We start from the raw sequence: 21,012 nt of genomic DNA, 5'->3' as shown, positions 1-21,012 counted from the left end.
CCCACCCCAGCTCTTCCTCCCCCTCTGGAAGGAGCCAAATAGCACTGATGATGATGATGATGATGATGATGGTGGCGGTGATGGGGACAGGAAATGGGAAGCTGAGAACTTTCCCCTGAAGTGACCTCAAACACAAACATATATATTCATGTTTACACACGGTACATACATATAGCCGTGCACTTCTATTAAAAGGGGAAATGGAGAACACATCACCCCCCCCCCCCCCCCCCCCCCCCGCCACCGTCATCCTCTGCAGATGAGAAGATTAAGATTTCTCTGTACAGCTGTCAACGGCCACAGTTTTACTGCCTCCACTGGGGAATAAGTGTGTTTGTATATGCAAATCAGCACTGGTACATCTAACACATCTATGTCTCAATGGCGTACACTGTTTCACGCGCTCTAATATGGTTTACACTGCTCTGTAATGGCCTGAACAAGTCTAATGGTCATTAGACTGGTAAAGTGTGCAAGTCAATAATCCACATTGCTGCACGCTTTACATGCATTAAACAATGCTTCACTGTCTGTGGGAGAAATCGTCACTGTCGCCATGATATTCAGTTTTCACTCGCCTTACAGCACATGGAAAGGATTTCAGTGAAATATACAAATGAAGGTATACAGATTTCATTTCCGCAGAAGACTCGTATTAGTCTGTATGCTGAGTTTGAGTAGCTCTTTGTGTTGGGAGAGAAAAAGTTGAACCAAAACTACACATCTCTAACTTTTTCTTCTTCCCTATATCAAGTTTAGATTTTTTTTAACAGATCCTAACAATAGAAGATGCATCTTCTTTAAAATTCATGTTATCTGTAACCCTTGATGCTCCTACAGTCTCAGCATCTGTCTGAACAAAGGAGACGTAAACTCTGCTACGAATCTGAATCTGCAGCATTTGATCATTTCAGTATTCAGTCCATTCAGTTTGTACTGAAACAGATAGATTCAGCTTCTTTGCAATACCTATCTGAAGATAAGGCAGGCTTGGTTTGTAATGGACGAGGTGCTTCGACAGCATCTTTAGTTTGGAGGTTATAGTTGAATTGCATTCTAATTTGCTGAAAGACGTCAAGCACATTCATAATCCAGTCTTCTGCTTTTTCTAGTAACATCCTGAACGACATATTCACCAGCAATATGAAATTGTGGTGTCAGAATATTCAGAGATTTTGTGGCATGAAATGCTTCATCGGGTAACAATAGATATAATATATTATTAATCCAATAAAATATTATGATTAATCAATAATGAAAGTGTCTGCTTCTGAACTCAGCCATAACTGTCCGGGCCAATACATGTATATCAGTAGCAGCCAGAAGGGCTTGGTCCAATATATCACACATGTCTAATGAGTGATATCTCATGCACTTATGATGTGGAGCGAGTGAAAAAAGGTGAGTTTGTTTTTCTCGCATTAAGTGCTTCAATGTTGTGTGCTCCTCCAGCCGCTCCCCTCCTGACCTCTTCACCCATCGTTCACTCATTGCTCCTAAAATCTTTCACTCAATCATCCAATTCACCCTCTTCCTCTCTTCTCCCCTTTCACTCTCTCTCTCTCTCTCTCCCCTGCACCACGTCCGTTCTTTTGTACACCTCTTTCTTTCTTCCTTAATCTCCAGTTCTCTTCCTCTCTCCAACTCTCATTCCTGCCCTTCTGTCTGCCTGCCCCTCCTTCTCCATCCTATCTCTCCCTCTTTTCTCCCCCTCTCTCTCTCTCTCTCTCTCTCTCTCCGTCTCTCATTCTATCTCTCGGCTACAGGAAATGGTTTCTTCCCCAATCCATGGGGTTGGAGGGTTGTACTCACTGTCCCAAACAAAGAGGTCACTGTGTGAATCCTCCAAAAATACAAAGAAAAGGAAGGCAGATAAAAATCAGAAACCTGCTCTCATCCGCCTCTCAAAGACACACACACACACACACACACACACACACACACACACACACACACACACACACACGCACCTCAATTGCACTCCAGCAAAGCATTTCTCTAACATTCACCAGGGACACCAGATACTATTTTATACTGTATATTCCACTCACGGGGCACAAATATCAACAGTACAGTACCGAGCCGTGGCTTGGTGCTCACTCCGCTCATATCGGCGCACACCTCCGAGAAGAAGAACGCAAAGAAAAAAAAATATAGAGGGAGCCAGGTTTGATGAGCTGCATGCAAATGACATGTAAAAATATAAAACTGCAATACTTAAAACGGGGGCTGAGATAAGAGATTTGAAAATGAGGCACTCTTGGAAAGCGGGCTCCTGAACTGCCGGAGATGAGGCTCAGAGATAGAGAGGATAGAGGTTTTCCCTCTCCTCTTCTCCTCCCTTACACTTCCTCCTCCTCTTCCCTTCCCTTCCTCCTCCACCCTGCAGAAGCCGCTGCAGATGACAGGGAGATGCAGATACCAACCAGTCATTGCCACTGAGTGATGAACACCTCCTCCCTTTGTCTCCTCCAGTCCTCCTCCTCCTCGATGCTCACCTCACCTCTCTCACACTTCTCTTTTTCTCTTGCATTTCTTTTAGTCTCCAACATTTTGTTTCAGTCAGTGGGCCCTTCCTGTCTTTCTAAGGTCTCTTATTCCTCTTCCTTCCTGGCCTGGCTGGGTGCATTTCTGTCTATCAGTATTTTATCTTTCTTGGCTGTTTTCTCTCTCTCTCTCTCTCTAATCATTCCTCCACTCTCTCTCTCAGGGTGATACATGTAGGCCCAGATAGACAGACTAAGAGACAGAGAGCTACTGTCATGGTGTGGGCAACTCAGACGACATGTGAGAGCAGAGGTAGCCTATATAAGGCACACTGATTCAATCCCCACAGATAAAAGCCGAGATGCATGTGCTCAACACTGAGGTACAGTATGACATTGTTGAAATATCAGAAGAGCATCATTATTGTTAATGAATGATTATCATTTAAAGCCGGACACCACCGCACACAGTTTTATAGGGATTCTTCGCTAAATTAGCCAACGGTAAATGCTGAAGGATTACTGAGCTAATGAGTACAGTGCTGAGTTCCACAGTACATGTTTTAACCGGTTATTATGACATCCATATCAGCTACTCAAGTTTCCCACTGAGCCATGACGGTGCAACAGTGAGTCAACAAAACCAGGAGCCTGGAAGTGAACTTGCAAAAATTAAAATTTAGTATAATTTCGACAATGACACTCAAGGATCTGCTCTTGTCATCTGTCAACGTGTCTGAAACTTATCTATGAAGCGCTTTAAGTGGAGGACAGGACTAGAGAAACACTTTACAAGTACAGTCCATTAAACCGTTTCCGTGGTCACTGATGCACAGACTGCGCCACTCACAGGGTTGAGCGGAGCAGGGCTGTTAAAGATTCCAATACTCCAAGTATTTAGAGTAGATATATTGATGAAGCTGCTCTCCTGCGAGGTTTACATATAATGTGCAAGGCTTTTGTGAAAGGACATTCAAACACACACTGCTCTGCTAGCTACAGCAACCCACGAGCCAGCAAAGACCAGTGTGGGTTGATATGATGAGAGAAGTTACTAAATGACTTTAGACTACATCTATGTACCTCACGTAGACGGAGGAGGGACTTGATCTTTAAAATAATCAAAAACAGTAACAGTGTGAGATCTTTGGAAAGGACTCACTAAAGGTAGAAACTCTTGTTCTTCCTCCTCTTTTCCAGAAGGTTCCTCATGTATGGCGTTCTTCTGGGGGGCATCACAGAAGGTGTCTCAACACTCTCTCTAATCATCAATTTGTCATCTTCTGTAGGAGCACCATTTTAATTAATATTGTAATTTGATGGGCGGAGGAGGGAGAAAGAGAGAGAAACGGAGAGGCAGAGAAACACTGTTGATGTATCCAGATAAAATTTAAAGATCAAAATCCGGTTGTAAACAAACCAGCTCGGAGTCGATGCGAAAAGGGAAAAAAAAGAAAAAGAGAGTACGGAGGAGACAGTGATCACCTTCACTCGTCCTTCCAGGGGAGTGAGGGAAGAAGGAAGTGGAGAGGAGAGTAAAGGAGGCAGAGAGGAGGAGAGATAGAGAGTGAGAAGAGACTACCCAAAAAGTGTTTGAAAAGCCGTGGGTGGCGCGCCTTATCGCCCCAGTTCTCCTGGAGAGATTATTGGGGGATTAGTGCGAACGCTTGTTTCTAAAACATGATGAAAAGACGTTTGGCGCGTGATAACGCTTTGAACTCCCCTACTCTGCTCCTTCTAGGATCGTGCCTTCAGGCTGCCTTTCCACGAAAGACAGGATTGGGGTGGGGTGAGCTGCTGGGTGCAGCTGAAAGAGGGAGAACAATAGAAACAATGTTGGAAGTGGAGTTTCTCTGGTGGTACAGAGGGAAGACTTCACTCAGGACACACGTCCTCTGGAGAGGATGCAACAGATGCAAACAAACTCTGGGTCCGCCGCTCACACTTTTAGCATCATCACGCCCTCGCTCTCACTTCATCCCAACATGTGAGCTCAAATTTTTTTTTTTACAACAAATCTGCAAATTCAGTCCAATAACATGCACTCACACTATCAGTTAATTAAAGCAGGATCCAATCAGAAGAAGAGGAGATATAATATCAGATTTGTTATGTACGATCCAATCAGAATAGCAGCGGTGGCGTGCTCGCTCCTGGGTTGCCACGGGAGGCTTGCAGACGAGGACTTGGTTGTTCACTCAACCAAAAACTGTGAGGAATCAGCAGCCAGCTGATCAGTTGATCAGTAAACATTATTATACCCTGTTCTAAAGTCCAACAGCCATATCAGCCAGAATATATTTAAATAGATAAATGGTTTTACGCCTCTTTCTCAAGAGATGCAAATGACAGGATTTCCATATGACACAGGCCAGTTAACACGCTGCTAATCTAATGAAGGAGATCTGTTGGAGGGAGAGCAAGGTCTGGATCTCATCTGCCTCCCTCTCTCTCTCTCTCATTCTCTCTCCGCCCCACCCCGATTCCTCGCAACCGACAAACTCACCACTGACCTCATGGTGAAACACAGTCTGAGACAACATCAAGGACATTGAATGTTACATTGTTTCATATCAAATAATAAAAAGTCCCAGTCTGCATGTACATGTGTGACCCGAGGGTGAATGCACATCCAGACTGTCCGCAGTCTGGTTTGGGTCGGCCTAAAACTGATACCTTATCTGTACGGGACAAATACAGAGAGAGAGAAGTTGAGAGAAAGAGGACAACGCTGCTGATGGGGACAGCATGTCCAGTGGAGGAAAGGATGTACAGTGTCCAGACAAAAGAAAATGACTCTGTGTAGATAACATACAAACCCGACAATGAAGCTATAAACTCGTGTTTGTTTTGTCCACTTTTATGTGGACTCTGATGATTTAGCTGTGTTTATGTTAAACAATATTTCATATACTTTCATATCCAGTACATCCAGATCAATATGAAATGGAAGGATTGTGGGTAATGGGAGTTAATATCCTCTCTCTGCCTTCTGGAAATATGAAGTGTGAGATTTCCAAAATAAGATACAGATGAGTGAGAAAGTAAAAAAGAAAAGCCTGTATTACCGTGCACCGATAGAACAGGCAGGTCGATGAGCCTGAATGGTCTGATGTCACTACATCTTAATTCAGCCTGACACCAGAGTGACAGTTCTCCCACCATCATCACCAAAGCAACAAATGAGGAGATGAAGAGTGATGCTGTTCTGGAGGCCGATGGTGGAACAGCATTCATTTCCTCTCAGTTGTTTAATGTTGTATTTCCATCTACATTGCTATATTACATTTCACTGTATGTTTAACCTCTGTTTTGTGTTGTTATTCTGTGGAAGTGGTGGATATGAACATTTACCGCAGGCCTGTAGATCGGTAATACAGTACATGCAAATGTTACATCTGATGTTTGTCAAGTAGCATCAAACAAGTGTTCATTCAACTTCAAGATAATATTTGAGGCCATAGTTTGTTTCCAGAGAAAACAGCTTTATCTCCAGCTCCAGTGATGATAACGGCTTCAGGGTGCAGGCAGGTTCCGAAACCGCCTGATAGATTGATAGGCTGACCTGTGCAGTTAATGCTCGTCAGGAAGTAAATGTGATGTGATGGCAAAAGTTTTCAGGCACGCTTCAACTTCCAGTGTTCAAAAATACTTCTTTTTTTTAAACTAATAAATCTTTCATTGCCCATAGTTTTCTTAAACACTGGCAGAGTTTGGCCACAAAGGAGAAGTGGCAGGTTTACAGTATGTTTCCAAGTCCAACAGTAGCAGGAGAAGCTCAAACAAGCCATCTGTATATCAAACTGTAACCTCGACATACTTTACATACGGTATCTAACTGTGCTGTGTCTGCACCACAGCGAGTCCGAAAACAACTGGAGAGAAATAAGCAAATCTTTCACCCTTTGACCTGCTCCAGCCATCTCTGTAAGGAGGCCTGGATATGATGGGATACCACCTCCAATCAATTTCACAAAGGATTTGATTATGAACAATGACTCTTTTTTTTTTTAAGTATATTTTTTTGGCGTTTTTTTGCCTTTATTTGATAGTAGATAGTATGGTGAAAGTGTAAACCAATCTATCCGATATGACCCTACATGTCAGATGAGAGTGTACCCACGCGATATTTGATGCCTGAAAATGTTTGTTGCTCCTTGGGATTTTCTTTAATGACTTTGAGGATATCTATCTGTGTGTGCATTATAATATAAACACTAAATTCATAAATGTTGCAGGTTTAACTGTTAAGTATAAAGAAAAGGTCAGAGTGTGGTTGTAAAGGACGACGGTCTCCAGGTGTGAAACTGTGCAGCTAAATGTTTTACTACCCTTTTCCCCTTTACCTCTTTTTGGATTTAAACGATAGTAGTTATCTTTTCTAACTACAAACAGTGCTCTTCAACATGAAATACTATTCTTGTAGTCAAATGAAAAGGATGTGATGTGAGTTTACACTTCACATCCACTGTAATCCACTGTAGGAATGCAGTGTGATGGCTCAAGCTTTAGCGGAGCAGCGGGAGATGAGCAGATTTCTCCTCTCCAGCAGGAGGATAGCCCTGACCCCTGCTGACCCGCAAGGGAGGGAGGCATGGAGGGATGGAGGGATGGATAGAGGAGGGGGAGGATGTGGAGTGACAGGGGGAGAAACACAGGAGGAATGTGAGATTACAGCCACTATCTGCAGTAGATACTGAAGGTCCGTCTCCTTAGTCCTTCAGATAGGAGGGGGGGAAGGGGGGGTTGAGCAGAAAATGAGGAAGAAGAGAGAAAATGGGTATTAAGAGTCAGAACGAGATGCTTTCCATATGAATGCAAAGCCCTCAAAAGAACAAAAATGGACTTTGCAGTTTAGAGGAGGAAGAGGACGGTATGGGCTGCGGAAGGGAGGGGAAGAACAAAAGGTGATTGGTGAGTGAGTTTGTGTGTGATTGAGAGCTTGGGCACGCGCACGCACGCACGCACGCACGCACGCACGCACGCACGCACGCACGCACGCACGCACACGCACACACGCACACACGCACACACGCACACACACACACACGCACACACGCACACACGCACACACACACACACACACAGACATCTATCTGTACACTCAGAACCTCACTGATAATAAACGAAATCTTAGAAATGAGAGCCTATCAAGCAGGAATCAATCACTGGGGTTTGTTGTCCAGGAGGATGGCGCCATGTGGAGATAAAAGGCAGGCGGACGTCTGGGGAGGGCTGGGAGGAGAGGAGGAGAAGAGGGGAGAGTATGGAACAGGAGAGGAGAGGAGAGGAGAGGAGAGGAGAGGAGAGGAGAGGAGAGGAGAGGAGGGGAGGGGAGGGGAGGGGTGGGGAGGGAGGAGAGTGATGCCTGGTGGTGTTGTATAAACTCCATCTGGCTTTATTTGAACTGGGTGGAATTTTCATTAACCGGATAAGAACTGGTTTGGACCCAGTTAAACTTGACTGTGCAGCACTAAAATTCATTAAGCTCAATTTTAGCACCCAGAGTTAAAAAAGAGAAGCCTATAGCCTATAAATAACCTAAGATAAGATGAGCAGGCCAGGTAAAGTGAGGCGGTCAGTTACAAAAATGAAACAGGAATGTCTGTGTGTGTGTGTGTGTGTGTGTGTGTGTGTGTGTGTGTGTGTGTTGCGTGCCAGGAAGCCTCTCCCAGCATCAGTATCATATGATTAGATGGACTTGCACATGATGCACGAACCCAGCCTCTGATAGGACTTCATCCGGTCCCACACACTGTTCCCAAGGAACACACACACACACATAAAGACACACACACAGCTGTTTTCATTCCCAACCACTGTCCAACACTCATCCGTGATAAGATGTTTATTCATTGTGTGTCCCTGTTAACTGACCAGCCGACCTTTTGACCTTTGACCTTAACGAATGAAAACCCCTCAATTAAACAACATGAACGACTCATCTCAGCGTTTCATTGACGTGCACTTCTCCTGGCTCCTCATTATAAGGTTTCATTCTTTCGCTCTCACACACATTAATTAGTTTGTTCCACTTAATTGCTGTATGCCATTATTATATTTACTTTATCCAGAATCTTCTCTCTGTTGATTCAGTGATTAAACATGTAAAATATAGTCTCCTCGCAAACTAATCGCCAAAATCTAATATCTATGCTACTATGATACAAACAAGTTTGAATAAAACAGTGACTTGCACCGTCTAAAATACCAGATATGACACAGACCTGTTTAATATTGAGTTCAGATATCACTGATCATGTGCAGACTAAACATTAATAGTGTGAGTCTGAAACTTTTGGACTGGACTAAGTTCAACAACTGCTAATGAGATGTTAGGGTAACATCAAAAAATATTTTGAATTTAAGATTAAAAGTCAACCTCTCTATTTTTCCTTTAACAATGGGTATTTTATTATGTTTATAATTTACTAATATGACAGTACATCTTTTCAGAACTCCTCTATCAGAAAAACAAAACAAAATGTTCAACTGTTCAAAAAAATCTTTAGACAGTGATCACGTCAGAGCTCTTACCTCCATCTCCTGATCGTCCATGCTGCCCTCTGATTGGAGGATTCCCGGGTAAGGTCCCCACGTTGTGTCTGGGAGGAGGTCCCTCCTGGCTACCACCCTGCTGCTGCTGCCCTCTTCACTTAACTCCAGCTCATCTGATGGAGGAGGAGGAGGAAGAGGAGGAGAGGAGAGGAGGGGTTATCATGAGGGTATTGTTAATGTAGTGCAGTGATAATGACCTGGAGTCTGAAATCTCTATGAAAGATCAGATTCAGCTTGAAAAGCTTCAGTGGGGAGTTAAGATTTAGATTTAAAAATCTAAAAGACAGTATTGGTAGAAAAAAATATCAGTTCCAGCTATCAAGAAGCCCTACACTGGCCCAGAGCATTCAGCAGAGACCATGTGACTAAGCTAAAAAACATTTCAAAAACAATCGGCAGCAGCATCATGTGGCTTGAACTTGACCTGAACCCTCACAACAGCTCAGGCCGTGGAAGCCAAAGCTATCAGAAGGCCAACAGCAGGGGGAGTTTGATACAAGCCGAGCACTGACTGGTTCAAACAGGGAAACTTCTTGTGTACTTCCTCAAAGTGATAACTGCATAAGGATGGCAGTGACGGCTGTGGTCTGAGCCTGCTGCAGCCCAGATAGAGCCAGATAGCCGCCAGCCACAGAGGACTGATCCATTTATTTCTAAACTTAAGACAGCTGGGAGTGCAGGAGGAGCAGCGGTCTGCACTTTACTGAAGTTTCTCAAAATGTGGGGAGCAGCAGCGCTAATGAGTGTTGCAGTGGGAACTCCTCTGACTGACTGACTGACTGACTGACTGACTGACTGACGGGATTAAAGTCGATGCGTGAGCGGCCTCGGGGTCTGCCTCTGGAGAAGCTTTGGTGTTATGACCATCTACCCCACTCTGATCAAAACATACAAAAATCTCACCTCCCACACACACACACACACACACACACACATACACACACACACACCAGCCCTCCTCATCTGGTCCACGGTTCAGGCGACTGTTTCGGGGGGTCGGTCTAAAGTGGCGGGCCTGATAAGAGTGTTTGTCTAACACTCTCCATGTCAAAACACTCATCTATCTTCTCTGTATCTATCCCCACCAGAGAACAACGGACAGACGCTGATAAAATGGCTTTCCCACAGCCGATGGGGAGGGGGATGAGGGAGGGAGGGGGCGGCAGCGCGGGGGGGGGGGGGGGTTGGGTTATGGAGGGAGCAGGAAGGAGCTTGGTTTGAGGGAGGAAAGTCAGACATGAAATGTGGTATCATGATTGTACCCACCAAAATGATCAGTTAATCACTATCATCATGCTCTTCTATTATTAAAATGAACTATAAAATGTTAAGAAAGTCATAAAACACAGCCTGATATTATCCACCAGGTGAATTAAAACATTAGAACATGTTGAACACATGTGTGTCAGCAGCACGTGGATATCCTCTCTGAACACAAGTGAGTGAGCAGCAACTATATTATTTTGGTGCCATAATGTCTTTCAGACATATAGTACGCTGTTGAGACACACACCGCAGACAGACAGACAGACAGACTCACTCTGTGGTCATGTCATGTGTCAAACTCATCTGGCCAAGTAATTAGTCAATCATCTTATTTTAAGAAGGTTTAGTCATTTAAAAAATACATGTGTGAACTAAAAATGTGGCAAGTAAAGTGTTTTTTTTTTGGGAAGGCAGAACAAGTTTACCTCAGTTTCTGTTTAATTAGGATCAACTCTGAAATAAGTGCAGTGAGAGCGGGAGCAGGTGCCGGCTGTAACCAGCCCTACTTTTTCATTCTCTTGCCCCGGTGCACATGACAGCCTGTTCCCTGGTGCCAGATGCAATATGAGCTGAGCTGACCTATTGTTGTATCAGGTTGGGCTGAATTTTTAATTTGAATGCTTGATTTCACAAATAAACTTTGTTGCACTTCTTTGTCAGAATACACCCCTGATAAAAAAAATAAAAAAATAAAAAAATAAACTTAAAAAAGGTCATGCTATATTTGGGTTGCTGGGGTTCGGCCTCCTGACACATGATCACTGTCAGACTGTGTTGGTGTCAGATTACAGTCCGAGGTCAAGCACTAACCCAAACATGCTGCCTCAGACGGTCCGACCTGCTGCCTGCAGAGGCTGAAGTCCAGTGTCTGTCCAACCCCGACCCAGTCTCCTATCGTCCTATGGGGCCTCAGTTTGGCCACTCTGACCCTCCTTATCTCTGCACTCCATCAATGTCCAGTCTGCCTCCGTCCCATTGGCCAAGCCTCAACCACATGGGACCCTTATCAGCCTGACCAGCACCATTGACCCTCATTGTGAAACACTGTGAGGATTTGAACCCTCAAACCTCAGAGATCCTTAATGACTTGTTGCATCAGACTCTCACCTTCAGATGAATCAAACGGGTCATTTGTTGTTGTGGCGTGGTCAAAACTCAGTATCCAAATGTTTCCATAGAGTCTTCTCAAGATGCAGTTTATTCATTAACAACTGACCCTGTCATTGTAGCTGATGAGCCAGCTTTTTGGTACATTTCTAAAAAAAAAAACGTTCTGTCCCTTCTGATCCAGTTGTGATCTTTGTATCAACCATCACAACAGAGAAGTGGACAACAAGCATGTTTCTCTCCTTTTGGGTAAGGCAAGGCAAGGCAAGGCATCTTTATTTATATAGCGCATTTCATACCAAGGCAACTCAATGTGCTTTACATAAAGACAAAACATAAAAAAAAGAAGAAGCATAAGACAGAATAAAAACAAACAAAACACTGAAAACAGAGTTAAAAGCAAGAGCAAATAAAAGTAAAATAAAAGAAAATAGATAAAGTTTTAAGTTCTCAGCTATAAGCACGTGAAAAGATAAATGTTTTTAACCTGGATTTAAAAGTGCTTACAGTTGGGGCTGATTTCAGATGCCTCAAAACATTTTTTTCTTTCTCTAGTTTTCCGCAAAACTTTTGATTTATTTTTTTGTTTTTTCCTCTGAGACAAACATAAACGAGTGCACGGAGTAGATAATGATATGAACAGTGCCGGTACTGTCCAGATCAATGCAAGTCCAAAGTTTAAAAAATATTTTTTTTTAACTTTGATTAGCAGAAGCTGTTTGATGTATATATATATATATCCACAGATGATACTGTTTTGGTCAGACTTAGTTGTGTGCCAATATCCTGTCAGTTGCTGTTGATAATTTGTGCAGCTGTGAGAGGGAAGGTTAAATATTCCAACAAAGTGGCCACAGTCTAAATTCGGTGCAGCCTACAACAGCAGTCGTGTGTGTAGTGTGTTTGTCCTCCGGTGGGGACATTTGTAAAATGTCACTCAGATCATCGTGACACAAAAGCAGCTGAGCAGCAATGTGTGGCAGCATTCAACGCCAGCAACAGAAAAATCAAAGATAAAAGGTAAATCTGTCTCCTACCTTTGTAAAAGAAAAAAAAACACCTGTCTGCCAACTGTGACGTTACCACGACGACAAATCTGAAATCACCTGTGAGCCTGTCAACCACTGACTCATAGTTCAGGATTAGGTTTATGTATGTACAGTATGTCTGTTCATTTTGTGTCTCTACAGCTACTGGATGGAGAGTCACAACTTCAGCTTGGTTTTTCATTCAATGCTAATTAAGGCATGTTAGCATGATGACATGCTAAACCAAGATAGTGAATACGGTAAACATTAACAAACCTGCAGAACATCTTAGTACTGCTTTGTCCGACAGCTTCACAGAGCTGGTAGAATGACTAATAGTCTTAATCTGAGAGAAGCCTACAGATTAACATGATCAATCTTAGATACGCTAACATTATTATTATTGGTGATCTTTTTTTTTTTTTTTTTTTAATTGTGAAGTTGGACAGTACAGTGGACAAAAACAAAATTTGACACAGATAACAAGAACAAATTGTGAAACAAACAACAATATTTGTGTTATTATGTGTGTGTATGTGTGAGAGTGTGTGTGAGTGCGTGTGTGTGCGCACATGTGATATCTATGCAGGCTGATAACAGTAATGATAATAATAATAGTAATACTTCAATTAGGTAAAAGGGAAAAAATAGATAAATAGTTAATAATAGACATGAGGGAGGGGGGGGGGGGCAAAAAAACAGAAAGGAGAAAAGAAGAGGGACGTAACAATAGTAATATTAATATCAACAACAATGCTATGCTAATGATAATGATGAAGAGTAATGACGATAACAATATGGAGAGAGGATGGAGGAGGGAGGATCTAAAAAGCAAATCTTATATGAAATGTATTTATTTATTTACTTGACTCTAGTTTCTGGTGATCTTAAATGTACATGTATGCAAACAGTGGAATGGGACTGGACTTGTAGGCAGCATCAGTGGCTGTGGGATAAGTAGCTGTTTAATAAAGCACTGCCTTCTCACAGTGGTGGAGAGAAAGTGCTATCAGTGCACCTCTGCTAATGAGTAGAGTTGACTAATCCCAGCAGGTTAACAGTGTTGGCTGGGGTAACACGAGGCCTCCGACAATCCTAATCCCTGTTAATTACCCCTCCTGCCCACCACAGACCTGCATAATAACCCAGTGCTCCTTATCAATAAGGCTGCACTGGCTGCTGCTACTACCAGCACTGCACTGTATGATACTACCCCCATCAATGTTGTAGTGCACAACTGCACACACACATGCATGCACACACACACACACACACACACACACACACGCACGCATACACACACACCATTCTTTCTGCCATTCCAAAGAACACAGGGTTGGATGGGCTTGTTATCAATATCAACCAGCTCCACAAAATCCACACAGCCTCACTGATTTAGCTCTGACACACACACACACACACACACACACACAAACACACAAACACACCCACCCGCACCCACACAGACACACAATGACTGCCTCTACGCCGCACTTAAGGAAGCAGGTTATAGTCAGCTCTTTGCAGTTGGATGATTTATTAACCGTCATGTAAGCAAGAAAGCGGTGTGTGTATAATCAGGGAAGTGGATTAGAAGAACCTGACACCACAGGTAGATTCTCATCAAACACAGGGAGAAATATTACAGTGGACGTTTATCTAAAACTAGTCACAAACAGAACAGTAGAAGTTTGTTTGTGTGCGGTTTTCAACCACTCAACATTGTTGTATTTGTTGAATTCAGACAGTCGACTGTTCAAACCAATGAGCTACAGGTAGAGGAGGAATCTGCTGTGTGTCTTTGTACATCTCCAACTACACAACATCTGAACACGTCGTTTCCCAAGGACCTGTGTCACTATAAGCGCATGTAAATGCACACACACACACACACACAAACAACCTGGTTCCACAAGATGACACGTTGACACACTGCAGGCAAACATACACTGCGCATCATCACACCAATATACACACACCCTGTCACCGGCTACACACACATATACACAGACACAAAAGCTTATCAATACGGACGCTTCAGCAGCCACTGGGGCGTCCAGCCCTCTTTGATGAGCCAACACAATAAAACAATCAGTCTGTCATTAATGAAATGACTAACGCAATTAACGGATGAGTGTGTATATGTATGTGTGTGTGTGTGTGTGTGTGTGTGTGTGTGTGTGTGCGTCAGTGGGTAGGGGAGGTAGAGTACAGGGCTGAAGGTGGCAGACAGCCATTAGGAACAGAGCAGGATAGTGGTGATAATGTTGTTACAGGGGTTTTTGGAGTTGACTCATACAAATGAGTGAGATCTGTCGATGGAAAGTTTTTGTCATATGTTTTAGTTGAAATGTGCCGCAACTCCACAGCAACGTGGAGAGGTGTCGTCAAAGGCTCCTGTGATCCAGAATATAAAAAAAAGACTGTCTGTGTGTGTCGGTGGGAACTGGACATGTCAACGCACCGTTCCAGAACTTGCACATTGTAGCTTTAATAAGAGCAATACTGATGTACAGAAACTACAAAAGAGATTATGACAAGCTATTGCCAAATGTAGGAGGAAGAGTCCACCCATCACCATTAAGCTGCATACACACCGAAGTGTCAATGTTGCGTGGTCGTGTGATTTAGTCAAATTAATTTGTGGCCCTTGGCCGAGCAGCAGTGACAGCCGGCTGGGGGTGGGGGCTAAACGCTGTTGTGTTACTGCAACAACATCCTGCCGAGGCCGCGGCGCATGCAGCTTGGGGAGTTTCACCGCCTTCTTCAGGGGACTGCGCCTGGATGACAGCCATTCCCAGCGTTACCCGAGGCTCCACCAGTGCCCAGTTTGACCACGAAACTTGTAATTGTACATAAAAGTCGTTTTTAGTATATACAAAGCTTTAGAGTCATTAGTTTTAAACGTTGTGTTTGAGAAAGTCTTGTGCTTCTTGCATGTAACACAGATGTGATGTAATGGACTTCGTGCTGATTAATGTGTGCGAATGGATATTTGATGAAGCTGTTGTTGGACATGGTCAAGAGTGTAACACATGTCATGGACTAATGAGAAGTTCATTTTACATGTTCTGAAGTGATAAATCTCAAAAGGAAAAGTATCAAACACAAAGTTAGAGAGTGAAATGATGTTATAGCAGTGAACAGTAATAATGAAACAACCTACTGGAAATAACATGAAGGACATTCAGTGTTATTCTGTACTTCATCAAGTAGATTAATTGTTGCATTGCTGGGTGTAGTCATTCTGGGGGGAGAATTAATTAAATCTGCAGGTGGTTGTTATCTTAACATCTCGACACATTATATTTTTATTACATGACACTAAGTAGAAACTGTCCACAACTTTGGGGAGTATTCAAAACTGTATCTGTATTCAAAGATGGAAAAGCTGATGTTCTGGCTTGTTAGGAAGCTGGTGGTGCTTATTAAAAGTATGGTCATCTCTTTTTATTTTACACACAACAACTTCTCATGTTCTTTGTATTTACTTTCTGATGCATTGAGTTAAACGTCTAATATTTGTTGTTTCAAAGCCCCTAAAATGTGAGGATTTCCTCCTTTCCTCAAATCTGTGCTGCTGCAGTTGGTTAAATTTATAAAACAAAGATCATTTCTGAGTGAAATACATGAAATAACACTTATTCTCAACATTTTCTGACATTTTATATGCCAAATAATTGATTCAAAAATGATACACTGTACACCAGTGTGCAGGAGATGAAGGCAAGACTGTCATGGCTAACTAGGCATCACCATCTGCATCACAATACAGTTTTAAATCAAGTTACACCAAATCCAGATGAAGTTAGTTGTGTGGATCCACGGTGTTGCATAAAGTCATAGTACCAGCAACCTCTACAAACAGTCTTATTGGATATCAGTGTTAAATAAGGGTAAAAAAAAAGGAAAGGTGTAACCCAACACTGATGTTCTCCTCTATCCAGCCTAATTGATTTTTAAAAAGACTATTGTTGATATCAAATGAGCACATCGCGGCAGAGCTATTGATTTTTTGACACCACACAACAGGAAATCTTTATCTGCGTGCTGCTCCGACCCCGCACTAATAGGTGGGGTTTAACCTTTGCTGAATGACAAATCCCAACACCTCCCACTCCTGTTCTCTCTCTAGTCCTCGTGGGAAAACATGACAAATGTTGCAGTTGTGTTACTGTGGGAAACTATGGGATTCTGTGTCTTGGGCTCATGTTTTTTACAAATTGCATTACAAATGCCTGGACCACGGTGCACCATCAAACTTAAGTGATCACAGTGATCTAACTTTTAGTATGCTGCTATGAACCATGTCTCACAAAGAGGGGGTGGAAGAGAAATGGTAAAAAAAGGAAGGGGTTACAAAGTCATCTGTAAGAGTTTAGATATTGATCAGTCCACAGTGTGATAAACTGTCTAGAAATGGAGATGTCTTAGCTCTGTGGCTCCTCTCTCTAGAGGTGAATGTCAGCTAAGATGACTCTGAAGGCACAACGCAGAATAAATAGCAACAAGAAGAAGAATTGCAAAAGAATAGCAAAAGAAGCTCAGACTAACAGCTACAGGCTCAGAGGAGTCATTGACCTGGTTCAGGTCTTGGGTCATGAGTCAATGGCTGCATGGAGCAGGACACCAAGCTGCTGATCACCACAAAGTAAGCACAACGACTACTACAGCACGTGTCTGAACTGAAGTAGTAGCAAATAGAAGAATCGTCCTGAAAGTTGTGCAGGTCTGATCAGCAGCTACTGAACCTCAGTCTTCATTTAGCTTCCCCACCAGCACTGTGAATGTTTAGTACTCCATAAAACACAGAGGATTACGATGTTCTAACGGTTATTGTATGATGAGTACAAGGCTATCTGCACATGTTTGTATCTTTTCCACAAATTATTAATTTGTAGGCTACACATGAAAAGTGAAAAATGTTCTCACACTTTTTCCTATGACTGATGGGAACCTACAACAACACACAGACCTAATGCAACCTCATAGAGCTAGATAGTTTTCATCTAAAGAAACAATGTTTTCTATAGGTTGATGTTCGTTATTACTACATGTCACAGAGAAAGATTTGCAGCCGAGCTTGTCCTTGATGCTACATATGTTTCAGTTGTCATGGTTACCTTCTTGTTTTGGCTACAATCTGTTAACATACTAAAAACAATAAAAATTGTTAGTTCCTGGATTAACTAACGACACCTTAAATGAGCCGCCACATATTTTATTGGATACAGATGTTTTTCTGTCCAGTTAACATGCACAATAACTCCCATTAAAGCTTCAGGAGTCAGGTTCATTAGTAGACATATTTAAGAATTAACAAGCTAAAATACCCAGCGGCCCTGACAGAGTGTATTATCGCCTGATAAATTTATGGCCAATGTCAATATTCATAACTGCTGCCTCCATCAGATATGTGACAGGATTATTGAGAGCAGTGAGACTAAAGCATTCAACACCAGGCAATAAAACCAACAAGTTAAAAGAGGCTAACACACTCAAGAGTGATAAGTAATAATCACATTTCACAGAGTTGCTTGATTAAATATCAATATAATACTTAATGCAGCTTTATGTGTTGTTTTCTGCAGTCTTCTTTATTTCTGATGGTCACATCTGCATTTTCTGATAAACACACATTCTGTGAAGAAGGGTCTATCTAGACTCATTTAAAGCTTTTATGAATCTGAGAATTTACAGAATACTAAAATGCATTTCCAACAGGAGCCAGGATTATTTATCACCAATCGATGGCAGGCTTCAGTCTTCATCCAAAATAGGTAAATAAATGCATCATGATGTCTCACATAAAACATCTGGACCTCATGCAGCTAAACAATTAATTTGATGCCGTCTCTGTTATCGTGGTTATCAGTGTTCAGTCAGTCACGGCTCAATTTATCACCTTTGTTTCATTATTGTGATGAAGCTCTTGAAAAGACTTGAATTTGCATTCATGTATTTCTAGCCAGCGTTTCACATTAATGACCACCTATGCTATTTAAAAAGGCCGACTGATAAAAAGGCCTCCGTCTAACAACAAGCAAAACGGCCTGATTGAGCCTTCTTTTCTCTTTCTCCTCTCCCCTCTCTCTCTTTCTCGCTGCGATCTTCCATGCAGCACCCCTGGGTCCCTGGAGTCCGGCTGGCTCGGCTCAGCAGCAGATAGACATTTCTGGGATAGACATCTACTGCTCAGGACCACGCAATCATTTCCATTTTACCCTCTGTTGCACAGGCAAGATAAGACACCTGCGTAGCCCTGCTAATCAGATGAGCTTCAACAGAACTTTATCATTGACATTTACCACTGTTTACCCAACTAATTTCTCTTAACTGCACTGCTGAACTTTTATCTACAAAATACATACACCACCAGAAAAGAGCAAGAAGCAAACATGCAAATTCACAAATATGCGAAGAAAGATAAAATGAGGAGGGGGGAGGAGGGGGCTGAAAACTAAAAGCATTTTTTTTCTCTTCAGAGGACGAAGGGGGTAAAAACAGAACAAGTGACAGGGCTACTGTTGATGAGATGAGCCCCCCCTCCTCCTTCCTTCCTCCCTCCTTCCTCCTCCTCCTCCTCCTCCTCACTGAAGACTGACAACAAACAAATGCAAAGAACACAAAGAGTCATGAGAAAAAACTTCATTTTGGAGTTCAATCACCTGACTGCTGCTGCTGCTGCTGGGGAGTTTTATGTATTGACGATAAAAATATGCCTGTGTTTGCATGTGTGTGAGAACGAGTCCTTATCCAACCAGTCATAAGACGGATGGAGGGAAACGGCACACTGTTGTAGAACCATGTGTTCCACCTGGCTATCCTATAGCTCTTGTGTATTCATATTAATCCTCTTGTTGGCCTCTGAACTTTCAAGAGACAATGCTGCGTTTATTAATGAATAGGAAAAACAAATATCCAATCATTGCATAACCACTCTGTGCTTATAATGGAGGTGGAAAACAGCATAAATAAATAAATAAAAACATGTAAAAGAAGAGATGCCGCTTAATAAGATTGATATTATTTGATCTCATGTCATTCATTCACTCATACTTTAACCTGTTGCCTATTTGCTGATTTTAAAGGGATAGTAGCATTTTTTGTGGGGTTGTATGATCTACAAATAGCCCCTAAGTACTTTAATTGCAGTAGAAGACTCTCTGCACTCCTCCCGTTAGCAACGCCAGCCCATAATAGCCCTGCCCAGAGATTTACAACATACATTGTTGTAAATGGACCCAAAGAAACGGCCTATTTTCGTGGCCTAAAAGAGGGTTTACCCGAAAAAAAAAAAAACACAGTTCCATTGTTCGCTATAATATAATTTTTTCAGGTAAAACCTCTTTTAGGCCGCGAAAATAGGCCGTTTCTTTGGGTCCATTTACAACAATGTATGTTGTAAATCTCTGGGCAGGGCTATGGGCTGGCGTTGCTAAAGGGAGGAGTGCAGAGAGTCTTCTACTGCAATTAAAGTACTTAGGGGCTATTTGTAGATCATACAACCCCACTTAAAAAAAATGCTACTATCCCTTTAAAGTTGAGAAAGTGGTGAGAATGTCGTCCTCACACAAAGCTCTGATTTATCAACTGTTCCTCCAGCGACTGCAAACATCAGACCTGTTGACAACAACTGTTGGCAACAAAATGGCGATGTTATTCAGAGACAAGGCAGAACTATTTACGTTGTAAAAAGATGTTCATGCCAATGTCTTACTCTGCTGATCTTTTTTCTAAATGTTCATGTTATCATCTCTTCAGCGTTCCCCTGCAAACCTGTGAGACAAAAGGAGTTCTCATAGTGTTTTGTAGGTCGCACACTACCAGGACAAAGATACACACTTCATTTTTACAGATCACTGTTGCCTCATATCTGAGATTGTCTGTGTACAAGCTACAAGCGGAACTGTCAGCCAGAAAGAGTACGTTTGGATTTTGTTACCCAGGAGGGTTGGGAGCAATTCTAATGTGAAAGTGTGAGTCTGTAGGTGCGTTTCCATTACCCCTTGAAATGCGCAAAACCTAAATATCGAAATTAAAAACTGGTAATGGAAACACCTACATTTCGAAAAAACTCTCAAATATCGCAACAAAGTTTTTACGCTCTCATGAGGTGGTTTTTGAGACGTATCGATACAAACGTGTATCGCAAAAGTGTAATGGAAACACTTTTTTCGCTTTTCTACACGTCACCGGCGTCACCGGAGTTGTGTGTGTCCACGCTGTGTTGGTTTATGTAACTTGAGGGGACAAATGAACCACACGTTTATTGTCATGCATTGCTGACCTGGGCATTGTTTCTCATTAAATTAGAAAACCCTTTCCTATCATTCCCCTTTTCTGTGCATGGTTGAAGGAAATGTGGCTCGCATCCACACTCCCACTCCCTCCTGCGCCGAAATGTCACCTTAAGTCACATAAACCAGTACGGGTGTGTGGTCACAACCACCTATTGTTGTCAGCGCCTCATCACCGCTGGTGTTTAAAAGGCTCCGTTCTTTCTGCAGTCAGGTTAAAGCGCACATCCGCCGTGTTGGTAAACAAATAATCCCTCTATCAACGGA

The 21,012-nt window shown here is 42.5% G+C and overlaps 1 protein-coding gene across 2 annotated transcripts in view; it reads right to left on the bottom strand.

The window, feature by feature from the left end:
• The window catches only part of zfpm1 (zinc finger protein, FOG family member 1), a 104,510-nt gene that overhangs the window by 16,426 nt on the left and 67,072 nt on the right, over window positions 1-21,012 (bottom strand). For both annotated transcript variants that reach the window (XM_083973738.1, XM_083973739.1), the window contains exon 4: window positions 9,024-9,157. In XM_083973738.1, coding sequence (XP_083829864.1) covers window positions 9,024-9,157 — 134 coding nt within the window. The remainder of the gene's footprint in view (window positions 1-9,023; window positions 9,158-21,012) is intronic.

Source organism: Trachurus trachurus (assembly GCF_905171665.1).
Source record: "Trachurus trachurus genome assembly, chromosome: 6".
NCBI lineage: Eukaryota > Metazoa > Chordata > Actinopteri > Carangiformes > Carangidae > Trachurus > Trachurus trachurus.
The sequence above is the reverse complement of the archived record's forward strand: the minus strand, read 5'-3'. Positions and strand labels throughout refer to the sequence as shown.